A 20,960-nucleotide genomic window follows, 5' to 3' on the forward strand; every position below is an offset into this window, starting at 1 on the left:
TAAATGTAAATTTTATGTCAAAATTCTGAGAAAAAAGTCATGAATCCATGAAGTAAAATCATGATTTCAAAATGTAAACTCAGAATTCAGAAAAAAGTTCATAACTCAGAATTTTGAGACAAATTCAAAATTCAGAGAAAACAGTAATCAAATGAAATTTTTATGTGAGAATTCAGAATTTTTTTTTTAATTTAAATGAATTATTTTGATGCCAACTCATAATTCAGAGAGAAAAAAAATCATGAATCCATGACTTAAAATCATGATTTCAAAATGTAAACTCAGAATTTTCAATAAAAAAGTTCATAATTCAGAATTTTGAGACACATTCAAAATTCTGAGAAAACAGTAATTAAATGAAAATGTCATGTGAGATTCAGAAAAATGTTTTTAATTTAAATGAATTAATTTGATGCCAACTCATAATTCAGAGGGAAAAAAATCATGAATCCATGACTTAAAATCATGATTTCAAAATGTAAACTCAGAATTCAGTAAAAAAGTTCATAATTCATAATTTTGAGACAAATTCAAAATTCAGAGAAAACAGTAATTGAATGAAAATGTCATGTGAGAATTCAGAGAAAAGTTAAAATTCTGAGAAAGAAGTCATGAATCTTCAATGTAAACTCAGAATTCAGAAAAAATGTAAATTCATAATTTTGATGCAAACTCATAATTCAGAGGGAAAAAAATCATGAATCCATAATGTAATCTCAGAATTCAGGAAAAAAGGTCATAATTCTGAGACATAAACTCAGAATTAAGAGGAAAAAGTTATTAAATGTAAATTTTATGTCAAAATTCAGAGAAAAAAAGTCATGAATCCATGAAGTAAAATCATGATTTCAAAATGTAAACTCAGAATTCAGAAAAAAGTTCATAATTCAGAATTGAGACAAATTCAAAATTCTGAGAAAACAGTAATTAAATTAAAATTTCATGTGAGATTCAGAAAAATAAATTAAATGTAAATGAATTATTTTGATGCCAACTCATAATTCAGAGGGAAAAAAATCATGAATCCATAATGTAATCTCAGAATTCAGAGAAAAAAAATAATGATTTTAAAATGTAAATGGAGAAATCTGAGATGCAAACTCAGAATTCAGGAAAAAAGGTCAGAATTCTGAGACGTAAACTCAGAATTCAGAGAAAAAAGGTCAGAATTCTGAGACGTAAACTCAGAATTCAGAGAAAAAAGTAATAAGTGCTAAAGATAAATTCAGAATTCAGAGATTAAAAATTACTGAATGTAAACTTTATGTGAGAATTCAGAGGGAAAAAGTCCGAATTCTGAGAAAGAAGTCAGAAAAAAAGCAACTGAATGTAAACTCAGAATACTAAGAAAAGTTTCATCCATTTTCCTTTAGCTTAGTCCCCAGCAGAGGTTGCCACAGCAGAATGAACCGCCAACTTATCCAGCATTTGTTTTACACAGTGGATGCCCTTCCAGCTGCAACCCAGTACTGGGAAACACCCATACACACTCATACGCTACGGACAATTTAGTTCATCAATTCCCCTATAGCACATGTCTTTGGACTGTGGGGGAAACCAGAGCACCTGAAGGAAACCCACACCAACAAGGGGAGAACATGCAAACTCCACACAGAAACGCCAACTGACCCAGCTGAGGCTCGAACCAGCGACCTTATTGCTGTGAGGACACAGTGCTAACCACTGAGCCACCATGACGCCCCAAATATCCTAATTTCAAAGTGTAAATTGAGAAATCTCAGAAGTAAACTCATGATAGTAAAATGTTAACTCAGAATTCAGAGTTATTAAATGTAAATTCAGAACTCTCACTCATAGTTTTGAGATGCAAACTCATAATTCTGAGAAAGAAGTCTTGGTCAGAAGTCTAAGAAAAAAGTCACAATATAAAAATGTAAATTCAGAATTTCAAGATGTAAATTCTGAAAAATAAAGTCAGAATTGCTAGATTTAAACTCACAACCTCTCCCCTAAACATAAATTCAGAATTCAGAGAAAAAAGTTACTAACTGTAAATATTATGTAAGAGGGAAAAAGTTATAATTCTGATAAATAAGTCATGAATCCACAATATAATCTTAGAATTCAGAGAAAAAAAATCATGATTTCAAAATGTAAATTCAGAATACTGCAACACAAATGCAGAATTTAGAAAAAAAGGTCAGAATTCATAATTTTGTGATGTAAACAATATAAAAATGCAAATTCAGAATTTCGAAATGTAAACTCAGAATTCAGAGAAAACAAATATCCTAATGTCAAAGTGTAAATAGAGAAATCTCAGAAGTAAACTCATGATTCAGAGGATAAAAGTATGAAGTGCTAAATATAAATTCAGAATTCAGAGAAAAAAAAAGTCATTGATTGTAAATTCAGAATTCTGAGATGTAAACTCTGAATACTGAAAAAGTTAATAAAGTTCATACAGGCACAGCACATTTCACATTTACAAAATCCAATTAATAAATTCAAAACACAATTCATGAATGCAACAAACTATTTCTGAATTCACAAGTAAAAATCATAAATATTTTTACCAAATGAATTGGATTTGTGTATATTATGAATTGTGTTTTGCATATTTATGAATCCTGTTTTGAATTCATGAATTGGATTTGTGTATATTATGAATTGTGTCTGGAATTTATGAATTGGATTTGTGTATTTATGAATCGTGTTTTGCATATTTATGAATCCTGTTTTGAATTCATGAATTGGATTTGTGTATTTATGAATCCTGTTTTGAATTCCTGAATTGGATTTGTGTATTTATGAATCCTGTTTTGAATTCATGAATTGGATTTGTGTGTATTATGAATTGTGTCTGGAATTTACGAATTGGATTTGTGTATTTATGAATCATGTTTTGAATTTATGAATCGTGTTTTGCATATTTATGAATCCTGTTTTGAATTTATTAATTGGATTTTGTAATGTATTATTTTTGAGACTGATCTGGCTCCATAAAAAGCAACAATTCTGAAAAATAAATTCAGAATTCCTAGAGTCAAATTCAGAACTTCAGAATCCTGAGATGTAAACTAAAAAAATACTAACAAAAGTAAAAAATAATTTCGAAATGTAAAACTCTGAGAAAGTCATGAATCCATAATGTAATCTCAGAAATCAGAGGCAAAAAGTCATAATTCCTAAATACAAATTCAGAATTCAAAGAAAAAAGTTATTAAATGTAAACTCACAATTCTAAAAATAAATTCAGAATTGCGAGATTTTGTGTAAAAAAAATAAAAAATTGCAATCGCAGGCTACAAACTAGCAATCAAAGGAAAACTCGATAAATGAAATTAAAAACGACTTAAACATCAGAATGATCTCTTTATAATTTGTGTCATGTTTTATCAGTGGCGTAAATAAGCTACCATAAATGAATCTCCAGTGTTAACAAAGCATTAAATGTGTCATACAAAAAAGCAGTATTGCTCTAATCAAACTAAGCATCATGCACATTCATAATCTTACTTCTGGGTTGTAGAAATACCGTGGTTTTCTGTGAGTATGCCCGTCTCGCTTTATTCAGCCTGCAGCGACACTAAACAAAAAATCTAGTAAAAATAAAATAAACTAATGAGCAAACAGGCATTGAATGAAAACCCGACAAGACGTCTCTCAGGACCCCTTTTACAGCCTGCAGTGATGTTAAACAAAAAATTAAATAAAAATAAACTAAAAAGCAAACAGGTATTATGAAAACCCAGGGTGCGGGAGACGTTAACTCCATTATAAAAGAGTTTTTAGTCTCTCAGGGCCCTTTTTTCAGCCTGCAGCAACGTTAAACCAAAAATCAAATAAAACTAAAATAAACCTTTTTGTTCATCTTGCAGCGACGTTAAATAAACGAATTAAACAAAAATAAATGAACAAGCAAACAGGCATTATGAAAACCCAGGGTGTGGGAGATGCTAACTCGATTATAAAAGAGTATTTAGTCTCTCAGGACCCTTTTTTCAGCCTGTAGTGACGCTAAACAAAAAAATAAAATAAAAATAAACTAGGCATTGAATGAAAAACCCAGGGAGCGCAAGACCTTAACATTTCATTTTTGTCTCTCAGGGATCTTTTTTCCAGCCTGCAGCGACGTTAAACAAAACTCAACTAACAAGCTAACAGGCATTATGAATAAAGACCCGGGGAGATATTAACTTGATTATAAGAGAGTTCTTCGTCTCTCAGGGTCCTTTTTTCATCCTGCAGCAAAAAAATAATAATAATAATAAACGAGGCATTGAATGAAAGCTGAGGGTGCAGGAGACCATAACGTGTCGTTTTTGTCTCTCAGGGCCTTTTTTTTTAGCCTGCAGTGACGGTAAACAAATAAATAAATAATAACAACGCAATAAGCAAACAGGTATTATGAAAACCCAGTGTATGGGAGATGTTAACTCGATTATAAAAGAGTTTTGGTCTCTCAGCGCCCTTTTTTCAGTCTGTAGTGACGTTAAACAAAAAGAAAAATTAAAATAAACCTTTTTTTCCAGCCTGCAGCAACGTTAAAACAAAAAATAAAACAAAAATCAACTAACAAGCAAACAGGCATTATGAATAAAGACCCGGGGAGATGTTAACTTGATTATAAGAGAGTTTTTCATCTCTCAGGACCCTCTTTTCATTCTGCAGCGACGTTAAACATAAAAATAAAAATAAAAAAATAAACGATGCATTGAATGAAAACTGAGAGGGTGCAGGAGACCATAACGTGTCGTTTTTGTCTCTCAGGGCCTTTTTTTTCCAGCCTGCAGCGACGTTAAACAAAAAATAAAACAAAAATCATCTAACAAGCAAACAGGCATTATGAATAAAGACCCGGAGAGATGTTAACTAGATTATAAGAGAGTTTTTCGTCTCTCAGGACCCTTTTTTCATTCTGCAGCGACGCTAAAAAAAATAAAAAATAATAATAAACCAGGCATTGAATGAAAACCGAGGGTGCAGGAGACCATAACGTGTCGTTTTTGTCTCTCAGGGCCTTTTTTTCAGCCTGCAGTGACGTTAAACAAAAAAATAAAATAAAAACAACGCAACAAGCAAACAGGCATTATGGAAACCCAGTGTTTGGGAGATGTTAACTCCATTATAAAAGAGTATTTGGTCTCTCAGGGCCCATTTTTCAGCCTGCAGTGACGTTAAACAAATAAAAATAAAAATAAAACTAGGCATTGAATGAAAGCTGAGGGTGCAGGAGACCATAACGTATCGTTTTTGTCTCTCAGAGCCTTTTTTTTTCAGCCTGCAGTGATGTTAAACAAAGAAAAATTAAATAAACCTTTTTTTCATACTGCAGTGATGTAAAACAAGAAATAAAACAAAAATCAACTAACAAGCAAACAGGCATTGTGAATAAAGACCCGGGGAAACGTTAACTAGATTATAAGAGAGTTCTCTCAGGACCCTTTTCTTTCAGCCTGCAGCGACGTTAAACATAAAAATAACAAACTACCAAGCAGACAGGCATTGAATGAAAACTGAGGGTGCGGGAGACGTTAATAAAGCAGTTTTAGTTGGCATCAGCTGAACTCGATTAGTTATAAAAGAGTTTTTGATTATTATTGTTGGCGTCAGACGAGCGAGCCAGCTCTGCTCTGCGCGGGCACCATGACGGGTACAGCGCCCATGCGCTCTAGTGTAGCTTGGCTGACGGCGTACGAGTGTGTGTGCTGCTGTCCGTGTGCCGTCGCCGCCGCCGGCGTAGTGCCAGCGGCGGGCGTTCGCAAACTTAGCGATCCGTTGCTGCGGGCGATGACAGGTGGCGAGGGGGCGGAGTTTGTGGTGACCACCAGAGTTTTGGGCGGGGGCAGTGTGTGGCTGCCGTTAGCGTACGCTGGTCTCGCAGGGGCGCTAACACTGAAGGTCTGCCGCGTGTCGCCGTTGTATCGCGTGTAGGAGTTGGTGTCGTAGTTGGGTTTGGGGTTGTGCCAGTAGCGGCTGTTGTAGGTGTTGGTGGACGTCAGAGTGTCGTTCTCTGAAGACGAGGCGTCCGCCTGAAACGCTTTCACTGATGAAGATCGCTTCGGCGGGAGGTCATCTTCCCTGAGGGGGATAGGAGAGACAAAATTGCCATTTATAATTTGGAAATTTGAGGATTTCTAGGAATTTACAATTTACTGTATGGATGGATTTACTCCTCAGTGTTTGGATTCTCAGTAGTGATTATTAAACCACACTGAACTGAGCTAAACTGAACTTTAACACTGAAAACTGAACTGACACTATTTCAATTCACTATGATCTTCAATGTGAAGCTGCTTTGACACAATCTACATTGTAAAAGCGCTATACAAATAAAGGTGAAGTGAATTGAATTATATTGAAAATGTAAACTCTGAATTCAGAGAAAAACGTCAATTAAAATGTTTAAAATGTGGAAAAATCTTATAAGAATTTCTGGAAATTTCCAATTTACCGAGTTGTAGAAAGACATTCTGAGACTAAAGTAGAGAAAATATTAATAATATGGAAATAAGAGTCAAATTTCATGTTAAATTTTGGACATAACATTTGATAATTTCTGTTAATTTACAATTTATAGAGTTGTGGATAAACATCCCTAGAAAAAAACGTCATTATATTGAAATGCAAACACAGAATTCACAGTAAAAAGACAAGTTCCAAATGAGAGATGAGTGGATTTTGCTTTATTTTCATGTAGAAATATCAATCCAGAATTTCTGGGAATTTATTTCTGAGAATTCTGAGAAAAGAAATCAAAATTCTTAAATGTAAACTCATAATTCTTAGAAGAAAGTAATAAATCCTAATGGTAAACTCAGAAATTCAGAAGAATAAAGAAATAATTCCCACATGTAAAATCAGAATTAAGGAAAATAAGTTCCCAATTCCCAAATTTCCAAATGTGAGCTCAGAATTGAGAGGAAAAAAGTCAATTTGAGAGTTTAGTAATGTACTACACATGGAAAAGAGTAGATATGAGATTGCAGGTAAACCAAAGAAGCCCTTTTTTGAATGTCTACAGACTGACCAATGAAAACTGAGTGGTGTGGAAGATTTCATGAAACATAGCAATGTGTACAAAATACTAATGTTCAATAATCAGGTATGTATAGGTGTTCAAATATCCGAAACCTTTTTATTATTATTTTTATTATTTTATTGATCTCTTTTCATTTTTTCCCTCTTCTTTTGTTATCTGTATTGATTTGTACTCTCATATGTATACATGCTCTATATGTAATGTACATATGCACATATTTGACTGGACTTGTCAATATGTGCAGGTATAGATTTCTCATGGAGGAATATGATTAAGTATCTGTACAGTTGTGGACGTGCATGTGCATATGTATTTACATTTCAAATATGTTTACTTATTATTATTTGCTGGCAGGGGAGGGATTTGGGGTTTGTTCTTTAAAATGTGAAAAACTTTAAATAAAATATAAAAAAAAAAAGTCAATTTGGAAAAATCCTTGAATAATTTCTGTGAATTTACAATTTATTGAGTTGTGGAAAAACATAAATAATCAAGGAATAATTCACAAATGTAAAGTCACTCAGAATTCAGAGAAAAGGTCATAACTCTGAATTTAAGAGTCAAAGATGCATTTTAAAATTGGGAAACATTAAAATTCATAATTCTAAATTGTACAATCAGAAATCTGAGAAAAAAAGTCATTCAAGAGTTCACACTTAGTTGATCCTTTATCATTTGCTTGTTTGTCATGCTGTCCTGGGAGAGAGACCCTCCTATTCGCAGGACAAGAGGGGAGATTGAGCTCAGGTGGAACTCAAAAACTCCTCGGCTGAAGTGGCTAAGGTGAACTATTTTATGAAGGAAAGATACTGATGTTGGGAGCTAGACAATAGTGCCCATTTGGCTTGATCTGTTAGGTATGATGCATATCTTTGGACGGTGGGAGGAAACCGGAGGGAAGAAAACGGAGAGAACATCATGCAAACTCCGCACAGTAACACCAACTGGCCTGGCGAGGACCAGAGCCGGCGGTGTTCTTGCTGTAGGGCAACAGTGCTAACCACTGGGCTGCCGTGCCATCCAATCTATGAGAAAAGGAGGAGAAGGGGAGGCTTTCCAGACGAAGATAAATGTGGAATGAAGACTGTGGTTATACATAGTAACTTAGGAATTATATGATTGTAGGATCATGATTAGCTAATGCAGGACTGACTATGGTAAATCATAAGCATGTGATCCTCTCGAAAGTAGTTTATTAATAAACTTCACTTAACTCCAAAAACTCAGAATTTAGAGAAGAAGTAATCATTCTGAAATGAGTCAATATTGCTAACTAAATCTGGAAATATAATTTGAGCATTTCTTTTTACAATTTGCTCAGTTGTGGAAAAAAATGCAGCAAAGAAGTCATAATACCAAGATGTGAAATCAGAATTCCAAGATATGAAGTCATAATTCCAAGATATGAAGTCATAATTACAAGATATGAAGTCATAATTACAAGATATGAAGTCATAATTACAAGATATGAAGTCATAATTCCAAGATGTGAAATCAGAATTCCAAGATATGAAGTCATAATTCCAAGATGTGAAATCAGAATTCCAAGATATGAAGTCATAATTCCAAGATGTGAAATCAGAATTCCAAGATATGAAGTCATAATTCCAAGATGTGAAATCAGAATTCCAAGATATGAAGTCATAATTCCAAGATGTGAAATCAGAATTCCAAGATATGAAGTCATAATTCCAAGATGTGAAATCAGAATTCCAAGATATGAAGTCATATTTCCAAGATGTGAAATCATAATTCCAAGATATGAAGTCATAATTCCAAGATGTGAAATCATAATTCCAAGATGTGAAATCATAATTCCAAGATGTGAAATCAGAATTCCAAGATATGAAATCAGAATTTCAAGATGTGAAATCAGAATTCCAAGATATGAAGTCATAATTCCAAGATATGAAGTCATAATTCCAAGATGTGAAGTTATAATTCCAAGATGTGAAATCATAATTCCAAGATGTGAAATCATAAATCCAAGATATGAAGTCATAATTCCAAGATGTGAAGTCATAATTCCAAGATATGAAGTCATAATTCCAAGATATGAAGTCATAATTCCAAGATGTGAAGTCATAATTCCAAGATATGAAGTCATAATTCCAAGATATGAAGTCATAAATGCAAGATGTGAAATCAGAATTCAAAGATATGAAGTCATAATTCCAAGATAAGAAATCAGAATTCCAAGATATGAAGTCATAATTCCAAGATGTGAAGTCATAATTCCAAGATGTGAAGTCATAATTCCAAGATGTGAAATCATAATTCCAAGATATGAAGTCATAATTCCAAGATGAAGTCATAATTCCAAGATGTGAAGTCATAATTCCAAGATATGAAGTCATAATTCCAAGATATGAAGTCATAATTCCAAGATGTGAAGTCATAATTCCAAGATGTGAAATCAGAATTCCAAGATATGAAGTCATAATTCCAAGATGTGAAGTCATAATTCCAAGATGTGAAGTCATAATTCCAAGATATGAAGTCATAATTCCAAGATGTGAAGTCATAATTCCAAGATGTGAAGTCATAATTCCAAGATGTGAAGTCATAATTCCAAGATATGAAGTCATAATTCCAAGATGTGAAGTCATAATTCCAAGATGTGAAGTCATAATTCCAAGATATGAAGTCATAATTCCAAGATGTGAAGTCATAATTCCAAGATGTGAAGTCATAATTCCAAGATATGAAGTCATAATTCCAAGATGTGAAGTCATAATTCCAAGATGTGAAGTCATAATTCCAAGATGTGAAGTCATAATTCCAAGATATGAAGTCATAATTCCAAGATGTGAAGTCATAATTCCAAGATATGAAGTCATAATTCCAAGATGTGAAATCAGAATTCCAAGATATGAAGTCATAATTCCAAGATGTGAAATCAGAATTCCAAGATGTGAAGTCATAATTCCAAGATGTGAAATCAGAATTCAAAGATATGAAGTCATAATTCCAAGATAAGAAATCAGAATTCCAAGATATGGTCATAATTCCAAGATTTGAAGTCATAATTCCAAGATGTGAAATCAGAATTCCAAGATATGAAGTCATAATTCCAAGATGTGAAGTCATAATTCCAAGATATGAAGTCATAATTCCAAGATGTGAAGTCATAATTCCAAGATGTGAAGTCATAATTCCAAGATGTGAAGTCATAATTCCAAGATATGAAGTCATAATTCCAAGATGTGAAGTCATAATTCCAAGATGTGAAGTCATAATTCCAAGATATGAAGTCATAATTCCAAGATGTGAAATCAGAATTCCAAGATATGAAGTCATAATTCCAAGATATGAAGTCATAATTCCAAGATGTGAAGTCATAATTCCAAGATGTGAAATCAGAATTCCAAGATATGAAGTCATAATTCCAAGATGTGAAATCAGAATTCCAAGATGTGAAGTCATAATTCCAAGATGTGAAATCAGAATTCCAAGATATGAAGTCATAATTCCAAGATGTGAAATCAGAATTCAAAGATATGAAGTCATAATTCCAAGATAAGAAATCAGAATTCCAAGATATGGTCATAATTCCAAGATTTGAAGTCATAATTCCAAGATGTGAAATCAGAATTCCAAGATATGAAGTCATAATTCCAAGATATGAAGTCATAATTCCAAGATGTGAAATCATAATTCCAAGATGTGAAATCAGAATTCCAAGATATGAAATCAGAATTTCAAGATGTGAAATCAGAATTCCAAGATATGAAGTCATAATTCCAAGATATGAAGTCATAATTCCAAGATGTGAAGTTATAATTCCAAGATGTGAAATCATAATTCCAAGATGTGAAATCATAAATCCAAGATATGAAGTCATAATTCCAAGATGTGAAGTCATAATTCCAAGATATGAAGTCATAATTCCAAGATATGAAGTCATAATTCCAAGATGTGAAGTCATAATTCCAAGATATGAAGTCATAATTCCAAGATATGAAGTCATAAATGCAAGATGTGAAATCAGAATTCAAAGATATGAAGTCATAATTCCAAGATAAGAAATCAGAATTCCAAGATATGAAGTCATAATTCCAAGATGTGAAGTCATAATTCCAAGATGTGAAGTCATAATTCCAAGATGTGAAATCATAATTCCAAGATATGAAGTCATAATTCCAAGATGAAGTCATAATTCCAAGATGTGAAGTCATAATTCCAAGATTTGAAGTCATAATTCCAAGATGTGAAATCAGAATTCCAAGATATGAAGTCATAATTCCAAGATATGAAGTCATAATTCCAAGATGTGAAATCATAATTCCAAGATGTGAAATCAGAATTCCAAGATATGAAATCAGAATTTCAAGATGTGAAATCAGAATTCCAAGATATGAAGTCATAATTCCAAGATATGAAGTCATAATTCCAAGATGTGAAGTTATAATTCCAAGATGTGAAATCATAATTCCAAGATGTGAAATCATAAATCCAAGATATGAAGTCATAATTCCAAGATGTGAAGTCATAATTCCAAGATATGAAGTCATAATTCCAAGATATGAAGTCATAATTCCAAGATGTGAAGTCATAATTCCAAGATATGAAGTCATAATTCCAAGATATGAAGTCATAAATGCAAGATGTGAAATCAGAATTCCAAGATATGAAGTCATAATTCCAAGATAAGAAATCAGAATTCCAAGATATGAAGTCATAATTCCAAGATGTGAAGTCATAATTCCAAGATGTGAAGTCATAATTCCAAGATGTGAAATCATAATTCCAAGATATGAAGTCATAATTCCAAGATGAAGTCATAATTCCAAGATGTGAAGTCATAATTCCAAGATATGAAGTCATAATTCCAAGATATGAAGTCATAATTCCAAGATGTGAAGTCATAATTCCAAGATGTGAAATCAGAATTCCAAGATATGAAGTCATAATTCCAAGATGTGAAGTCATAATTCCAAGATATGAAGTCATAATTCCAAGATGTGAAGTCATAATTCCAAGATGTGAAGTCATAATTCCAAGATGTGAAGTCATAATTCCAAGATATGAAGTCATAATTCCAAGATGTGAAGTCATAATTCCAAGATGTGAAGTCATAATTCCAAGATATGAAGTCATAATTCCAAGATGTGAAGTCATAATTCCAAGATGTGAAGTCATAATTCCAAGATATGAAGTCATAATTCCAAGATGTGAAGTCATAATTCCAAGATGTGAAGTCATAATTCCAAGATGTGAAGTCATAATTCCAAGATATGAAGTCATAATTCCAAGATGTGAAGTCATAATTCCAAGATGTGAAGTCATAATTCCAAGATATGAAGTCATAATTCCAAGATGTGAAATCAGAATTCCAAGATATGAAGTCATAATTCCAAGATGTGAAATCAGAATTCCAAGATGTGAAGTCATAATTCCAAGATGTGAAATCAGAATTCCAAGATATGAAGTCATAATTCCAAGATGTGAAATCAGAATTCCAAGATGTGAAGTCATAATTCCAAGATGTGAAATCAGAATTCAAAGATATGAAGTCATAATTCCAAGATAAGAAATCAGAATTCCAAGATATGGTCATAATTCCAAGATTTGAAGTCATAATTCCAAGATGTGAAATCAGAATTCCAAGATATGAAGTCATAATTCCAAGATGTGAAGTCATAATTCCAAGATATGAAGTCATAATTCCAAGATGTGAAGTCATAATTCCAAGATGTGAAGTCATAATTCCAAGATGTGAAGTCATAATTCCAAGATATGAAGTCATAATTCCAAGATGTGAAGTCATAATTCCAAGATGTGAAGTCATAATTCCAAGATATGAAGTCATAATTCCAAGATGTGAAATCAGAATTCCAAGATATGAAGTCATAATTCCAAGATATGAAGTCATAATTCCAAGATGTGAAGTCATAATTCCAAGATGTGAAATCAGAATTCCAAGATATGAAGTCATAATTCCAAGATGTGAAATCAGAATTCCAAGATGTGAAGTCATAATTCCAAGATGTGAAATCAGAATTCCAAGATATGAAGTCATAATTCCAAGATGTGAAATCAGAATTCAAAGATATGAAGTCATAATACCAAGATGTGAAATCAGAATTCAAAGATATGAAGTCATAATTCCAAGATAAGAAATCAGAATTCCAAGATATGGTCATAATTCCAAGATTTGAAGTCATAATTCCAAGATGTGAAATCAGAATTCCAAGATATGAAGTCATAATTCCAAGATATGAAGTCATAATTCCAAGATTTGAAGTCATAATTCCAAGATGTGAAATCATAATTCCAAGATATGAAGTCATAATTTCAAGATGTGAAATCAGAATTCCAAGTAAAAAATCCAAAACGAAAGTCAGAATTTAGAGGACAAAAGTAATAATTCTGAAATGAGAGCCCATATTGCTAATTAAAGTTTAGAAATAAAATTTGAGAATTCCTGGAAATGTACAATTTACTGAGTTGTGGATAAGAGTCATAGAGGTCCTCAAGTCATAATTCCAAGATGTGAACCCAGAATTGAGAGAAACTAAAGTTATATTATTTTATGCTGTATATACATTTAGATATACATGCCTAAAATATCTTGTATGGTTCTTATTATCTTGTATGTCTGTATTACAAATACATAATAAATAGATATAATACACACATCTAATCTTAAGTCAAACTTATTTTGGATGCGGTGATTTTTTGCCCAGCACTTCCACCTGAATTTTAATTCTAAAATAACACTACTGTGTGTCTCTGATGGGTTGTGAAAGTTAAAGGTTGTCACATAATTTTTTGTTTTTAATATTGCAGAACATTGCACATGATTTTCTGACATTTTCTTTAAGAAGTGTGCATCACCTGATCTCGTTGGGGATCTCTTCCTCCTCGTATTTGTTCTTGTTCCTCCAGTAGAAGAGTGAGACCAACACCAGCAAACAGCAGATGATCAGAGCCAGAACACCAGTGGCGATGGTGCCCGCGATCAGACCCACACTCTGAGGCTGAGCTAAAACACACACGCACGCACACGCACACACACACACGCACACACGCACACACACACACACACATTACATTTACAGCTGAAGTTAGAATTATTCTCCCTCCTGTCATTTTTTTCTTTTCCAAATATTTTCCAAATGATGTTGAACAGATTCAGGAATTTCTCACAGTATTTCCTGTAATATTTTTTCTTCTGGAGAAAGTCTTGTGTTTTATTTCGGCTAGAATAAAAGCAGTTTTTCATTGTTTTAAACCCATTTTAAGGTCAATATTATTAACCCCCTTCAGCAATATTAGTGTTGGATTGTCTCCGGAACAAACCACTGTTTTGCAATGACTTGCCTAATTACCCTAACTTTACCCTAATTAACCTCGTTAAGCCTTTAAATGTGACTTTAAGCTGTATAGAAGTGTCTTGAAGAATATCTAGTCTAATATTATGTGCTGTCATCATGACAAAGAGAAAAGTTTCAGGAATAAAAATGCTTAAGTCAATCTATTAAGAATACTCCAACTCTAATGTCCATAAATGCAAATTAAAGCTAAACAGAACTAATAAAGAAATTATTAATATAAGAAAACTGCTAAACTTACGATCAGAATGGATATCAAAGTATAATTATTATTATTTTAGGAATTTCCAGAGCTGTTAATATGATGTGCATATGTTCTGCTAAATATTGATCTCTCATAGAGTTAATGCATCTTTTCTTAATCATACTGAATATATAGTAAATATTCTAGTTATCATAGTAGATATCAGACTTACGTGTGGTGACCTGCAGGTTGAGGACGCAGGTGCTTCTTCCGATGGCGTTTGATGCTGTGCACTGATAGAGTCCAGATGTGCCGCTGCTGATGTTTCTGAGCGTCACCGTTCCCTGCATCTGATCTGAACGCACACGCCACAATAACACAACAATTACACACAGACACACTTATAGACCGGCTTTACATTCATATCCATATAAAGCTGCTTCTGACTTGCGGAAACAGCAAGACATTGATCGGAAATTGATCAGAAATTGATCAGAAAATAATGTTTTAAGTCACAATTCATGGTATCAACAAAGCATTAGATAACACTACTAGCTTAATGAGCTCCTAATTAGCTTATTAATAAGTTTTGGGTAGGATTAGGGATGCAGAATAAGCTCATACTTTATAACTACTAATGAACAGTTGATCTCTTAATAATAGGCAGAGGTAATACGCCAGCAGTTAATAATAGCATGAATTGTGACACAAAGTGTGATCAAAAATGTTTTAAATTTGATTTATTTAAAGTAAGTGTCTAAATAAATATTACATAACAGAAATAAAACTGAAAATCTTATTAAAATCATCATCTGTTTATTACTGTACTGTGGATGTAAACACATTCAATGAAACACAGCAGACTTGTGAGTTAGCAGTAATTCTCCTGTCCTCTAGATGTCAGTATGACTATATTTTTCAGCAGATTGACTCTTGGAGACAGTAAAAGTGTCTCTCACAGCTGTGAAAGCTTTTTGAGGACAAAGCAGATTGATTTATGAAGCATAAAAATATATCAGCCGTCTTTAGAATAAGGCTACAGTCATGTTTCTGTCCACAGACAATCATCTTCTGCATCTAAAAGACTCAAAGATTCATGAGCAAACCCTGAATCATTGAAAAGATTCATTGGAATCAACTTTTTATACTTGATAATGTCAAATGGCAATTTTTTAATGTAAGATTTCCAGGTTATGGACATTTCTGGGAATTAAAAATTGACTATATATGTATTTTGCTGATGCTTAATTTAAGTGAATCATTCTTTTGAGCCACTGGATCAATGATTCAGTTCAAATATCAAATGATTCCTCAGTGAATCGTTCAGGAAATATTCTGGCTGTTTATTGTGTATTTTTGTTCATTGAATTAAAGATAAAACAAGTAAATAGAAACAATTATAACTTCTACTGTAATTAGAAAACTAGCTAAAAATAAATAATGAAACATAACTTAATTACAAAGCACATAAAAAGCTAAATAATCGCTTAAAAATAATAATATATTATTAATTATTATTAATTATTAATATTATATTATAATTAGTCAGTGCCAATAGCTTAGTGGTTTAGTGTGCTGACATATAGCGCCATGGTGCTCACGGCGACCTGAGTTCGATTCCAGGCTCAAGGTCCTATACCGACCCTTCCCCTCTCTCTGCTCCCAACTATTTCTTGTCAATTCTCTGCACCATTCTATCCATTAAAGGGTAAACCCCCCTAAACAAATAATTATGAAATAAAAAAATTATAATTAATATAATATAATATATATATATATCATATAATATTACATAAATATACTACTACACAATAATATCAATATAAATAAATTAACCAAGTAAATATATTGAATATAACATATCAATTAATAATTACATTATTAATAGTTTAAAATATTACTTATAAATTAGTTCATCAATGGTAATAAATAAAATGTCTAAAAACAAACACAAAATGTTACCTCAAAGATTGTAATAATTAATATATTAGTATAAACAAAGCTAAAACCTGTATTGTAAGTTGTGCATGTAATAGTTTTGTGACATCAAACTCTTCTATTACTCCTAAACAGTTATTTAAACCAATAATTAAATTAAATCTGTTATTTTATTCATTCATTTTCTTTCCGGGTTAGTCCCTTTATTAATCTGTGCTATTATAAAATCACTATAATATTGTATGTTTTTATATTGTATATTAATAGTGCTTTTAATATAAAACAAATTACAAGCACATTACAAAAGTACTGACTAAATAAACAACTAAATAATACATAAATTAATGAATTAATATAAAGACAAAAGCTCTTTCAAAATAGAAACAAAACAACTATAATACAACATTTTAAAAGCTAAAATAACACTAAAATAAAATTAACCAAGTAAATAAATTGAATCTAAGATCAATTAATAATTAAATCAAAACATTTCAAATATTACTTATAAATTACTGAATTAATCAATAGTAATAAATAAAATGTATAAAAACAAACACAAAAAGTTACCTCAAAGATTGTAATAATTAATATAATAGTATAAACAAAGCTGAAACCAGTATTGTAAGTTGTGAATGTAATAGTTTTGTGACATCAAACTCTTCTATTACTCCTAAACTGTTTTTTAAACCAATAATTAAATTAAATGTAATATTTTGAAATCACTAAAATATTACATATTTTATACTGTATATTAATAGTGCTTATTATATAAAGAATATAAGCACATTACAAAAACACTGACTAAATAAACAACTAAATAATGAATAAATTCATTAATATAAAAACAAAAACTCTTTAAAAATATAAATAAAAAAACTAATACTACATTTTAAAAGCTAAAATAACACAAACTTGTATTATAGTTTGTTTATTATAAAGTTTCATAATACATTTATTATATTATAAAGTTTTATTATAGTTAAAAAAACAAATGATTTAGGATACTTTAAGATAGTGGTCCCCAACCACCCTGTGGCCGCAGATCAGTGCCGGTCCGTGGATTAATTAGCACCGGGCTGCACAAGAAATCATTAAGTATTTCTGATTTATTTATCATCTGAGTCTGAACGATCTTTATTTTTGAAAGATGACCGTATTCTCTCGCTTACATCTCAGTCACTTGAGTGCCCAAATTTAACCCACAGCAGCAAAATGAGTAAGAAAGAGACGTCTCTGGAAAGTTTCTTAGTGAAGGGAAAAACGCCCAGTGACAGAAGGAATGGATCCACAATCTGTCAACAAATCAGGTGAATCCACATCACGTCAACCTCTTCTATTATTCCTGTGCTGTTTTTTAAATCAATAATTAAATTAAATGTGTTATTTTAAAATCACTAAAATATTATAGATTTTATACTGTATATTTATGATGATATTTAAAAAAAAAACAATTACAAAATGACTAAAATAAAAGCTAAACTAAAGTTAATTCAAAGTAACTATTTCAAATATGGCTCATTTCAATCATTATTTATTTGTTTTATTACAATTGTTTGCACATAAAATGACCATGAATAAGTTTATTATTATTAAAATGAAGCTTTTAACTATATTAACCCTGTTTTTATCATCATCAATTCATTAAGCCGTAAAAAATACCCATAAATTAGCAGTTTTCTGTATTTTGTGACTTCTGTTTTTATTTTCCCCTGTTTGTTTCTGCTTTTGATTTGCATTTTAGAGACTCTTGATCTTTCTCCCAACAACATTTAAAGGTGCAGTGTGTAAGTTTGACACCCAGTGGTTGAACAACATTACATTCCTGGATCAAAACAAGCACAAGCGCAGGTTGCCAGATTGAGGAGCGAGTCTCACTTAAGTCGTGCTCTAAATTAAAGTGATAGATGGAATATTTTCCATAGATGGATGGAGGTTTTGTTCTAATCAACTCCTCGTATTGATATATTAGAAATGGCTTCAGTTTCTCACAGGTGAACAACAGAAAACTGACAATGCTCAGCTCAGGTACACCTCATGTGCTTTATTCAGTGTTAAATGCTAATAATGTGAGGGCCTACTCACACTATGCTATCCGAACCGTGCCCAGGCCCATTTCCCAGATCGTTTAAGAAGTGCGAGTGCTCTGAATCGGGCTCAGGCACGGTTCACTTGGCCGGCCCTGGAAGAGCCCGGTTTACTTGGTACGCTTGAGTGTGAGTGCAAAACACGCCAAAGTCGAAACTGAAAGCGAGACGTGACTTTTAAGGGACTGTTTCATATGCGTTTATTAATCATTCTTACTGTTCAATGAAGGCAAACTGTCGTAATTTATTAAAGACGCAAACCTCTCACTGCACGACAGCTCTGCACCTTCAGCAAACCTCCTATTACCTGATGCACGAGGATTTTATGAGTGTTTATGAGCATCAAAAGTGGCGGATCTGTTCGGCGAAATATCTGACTGCGTGTCTCTGCATATCAAATGACTTAAACGATGATATAACTAAAGAAATCTCCACTGTGCTGAGCGAGAGCGCTTCTGACCAGCGCATTATTGATGACGTATACGTGCTCAGGCTCGAATGTAATGAGAGTGCAGGCCGTCGGGGGAGACGGGAGGGGGGACAAACGTGCTTTGGCCCGGTTCAAGGAAACTGTACATAATGTGAGTACGTCCTGAGTCTGAATGCCATTTGACATCACATTTATTGCCATACTACTGAAAGCAGCAGCAGATAGTTCAGCTCAGATCTGGAGAATAAAATAAACCATCTGAAACTCTAGAGCTGAGACTCAGTGCAAACCAACACACATCAGTGATTCAGCATCTACATTTAATCATGTTAAAGAGCTTTAATATGTATTCATTAGATTATAAACATTAGCATTTTGTGAGTGAGTGCACTATTCTGTGCTTCTGAATGGCTGGATTTACATTTCTGTCGCGTTTCGTCTGGTGCAAACAGCCAAACTGCTCATCACTGCATGTCTCATCACGAACCATGTTGTTAGGACACGGGGTTACAATGTGACCTGCTCACCTAATGTTTACGCTCCTAATATTTATATTATTTGCTAATTAATAACCACCTCATCTAAATCCACATCTCATTTCAGAGTCTGCTACTGTCCACCAGAGGTCGCATTTCAGTCACAGACGCATGCTTTGAGAGCCTTTCTGAATGAATGAATGAAATACTCTGTTTTCCACTGTCTGGCAACCCGGGGAGCTGAAATATAATTGGCTAAACTGGCAGTGGGCGGGTTAAACAGACCAAAACAAAGACAGACGCTCCGGCATGTAACGCACATGTTCAGCAGAATATCTGACTTCAGCATTGTTTAAAAGAATGTTGACTGCGCATGTTTCTGAATATCTGCACACATATGATGCTGTTATTATGCTTTAGTAGAGTCACAAACTCACATACAGCAGCTTTAGGCTTGAAAAGTTGTAAGAAGTGACTTTTATTGTCTTGTGTGCTAGTGTGCAGTGCTATATTGTCTGTGTTGGTGTTGTATATTACGCTACAAACACCTTGTAATAAACTGCAGCACATTTTCTGTTTTACACAGACTTACTTCTGTAGGTATTATATTTCTTATACATTATATTATTCAAAACTACTAAAATGTCAATAAAAGTCACTTTGTTAAACTGTAGAGTTGAATTTACATCATCAAAAGTGAGCAAAATAGAGATCAACATCCCATAATGCAATTCACCATGGCAAATAAATCTTAATTTACAGTGTATAAAATAATAAATTCAGTGTTCAGTAATAATAGTAAAGGTCAGTCTGTGGACTCCTGTAGCCGTATTGTAAAGCGGCGGCATGTGCACAGATTGGGTCAGTCAAACACACACACACACACACTCACTGACGGAGGATCAACACGGCACAGCTCACGCCACACCAGAATCAAGAGCGGCACATTTACCGGAGAGCGCCGGGCAAAACGGGATGCCCACGGCCAGCGCTTTAGTACCTTGCATGGCATTGTGGGGCAGTTTGGGCACCGACTCCAACTTCTCCCAGGCGTAGGTGGGCGTCGGGATCCCCTCATCCGAGCCGCACAACAGCATCACATCACTGCCCACGTCCAGAGAGCCTTGGGCACGACATGACGGGAGGGATGGGGGAACTGAAACACACACAATAAACACACCAGTATACCTTGATGCTTGATTCTGATTGGCTGATCAACAATTCTGTCAGATATGTGAAGTAATAGCATTATAAATATGTATATAAATTTATTTTCCTTTGGCTTAGTCTGTATTTCAGAAGTGGCTCAGTTTTACAGCATGTTTTATTCAGCGGATGCCATTTCAGCCACAACCCAGTACTGGGAAACACCCATACACACTCATTCACACATACACAACCTCCAAGTTCATCAATTCCCCTATAGCGCATGTGTTTGGACTTTGTGGGGGAAACCAGAGCACCCGGAGGAAACCCACGCCAACACGGGAGAACATGCAAACTCC

At 33.2% G+C, this 20,960-nt stretch overlaps 1 protein-coding gene across 1 annotated transcript in view; it reads right to left on the minus strand.

Moving 5' to 3' along the window:
• Positions 1–5,573: 5,573 nt before the first annotated feature.
• igsf11 (immunoglobulin superfamily member 11) overlaps positions 5,574–20,960 on the minus strand; it is a 165,757-nt gene continuing 150,370 nt past the window's right edge. Inside the window, exons 4-7 of the mRNA XM_056473353.1 lie at positions 20,456–20,611; positions 14,760–14,882; positions 13,847–13,994; positions 5,574–6,045 (exon numbers count right to left, since the gene is read on the minus strand). Coding sequence (XP_056329328.1) covers positions 5,574–6,045; positions 13,847–13,994; positions 14,760–14,882; positions 20,456–20,611 — 899 coding nt within the window. The remainder of the gene's footprint in view (positions 6,046–13,846; positions 13,995–14,759; positions 14,883–20,455; positions 20,612–20,960) is intronic.

The sequence above is a fragment of the Danio aesculapii genome, chromosome 15 (genome assembly GCF_903798145.1).
Source record: "Danio aesculapii chromosome 15, fDanAes4.1, whole genome shotgun sequence".
In the NCBI taxonomy this organism is placed as follows: domain Eukaryota; kingdom Metazoa; phylum Chordata; class Actinopteri; order Cypriniformes; family Danionidae; genus Danio; species Danio aesculapii.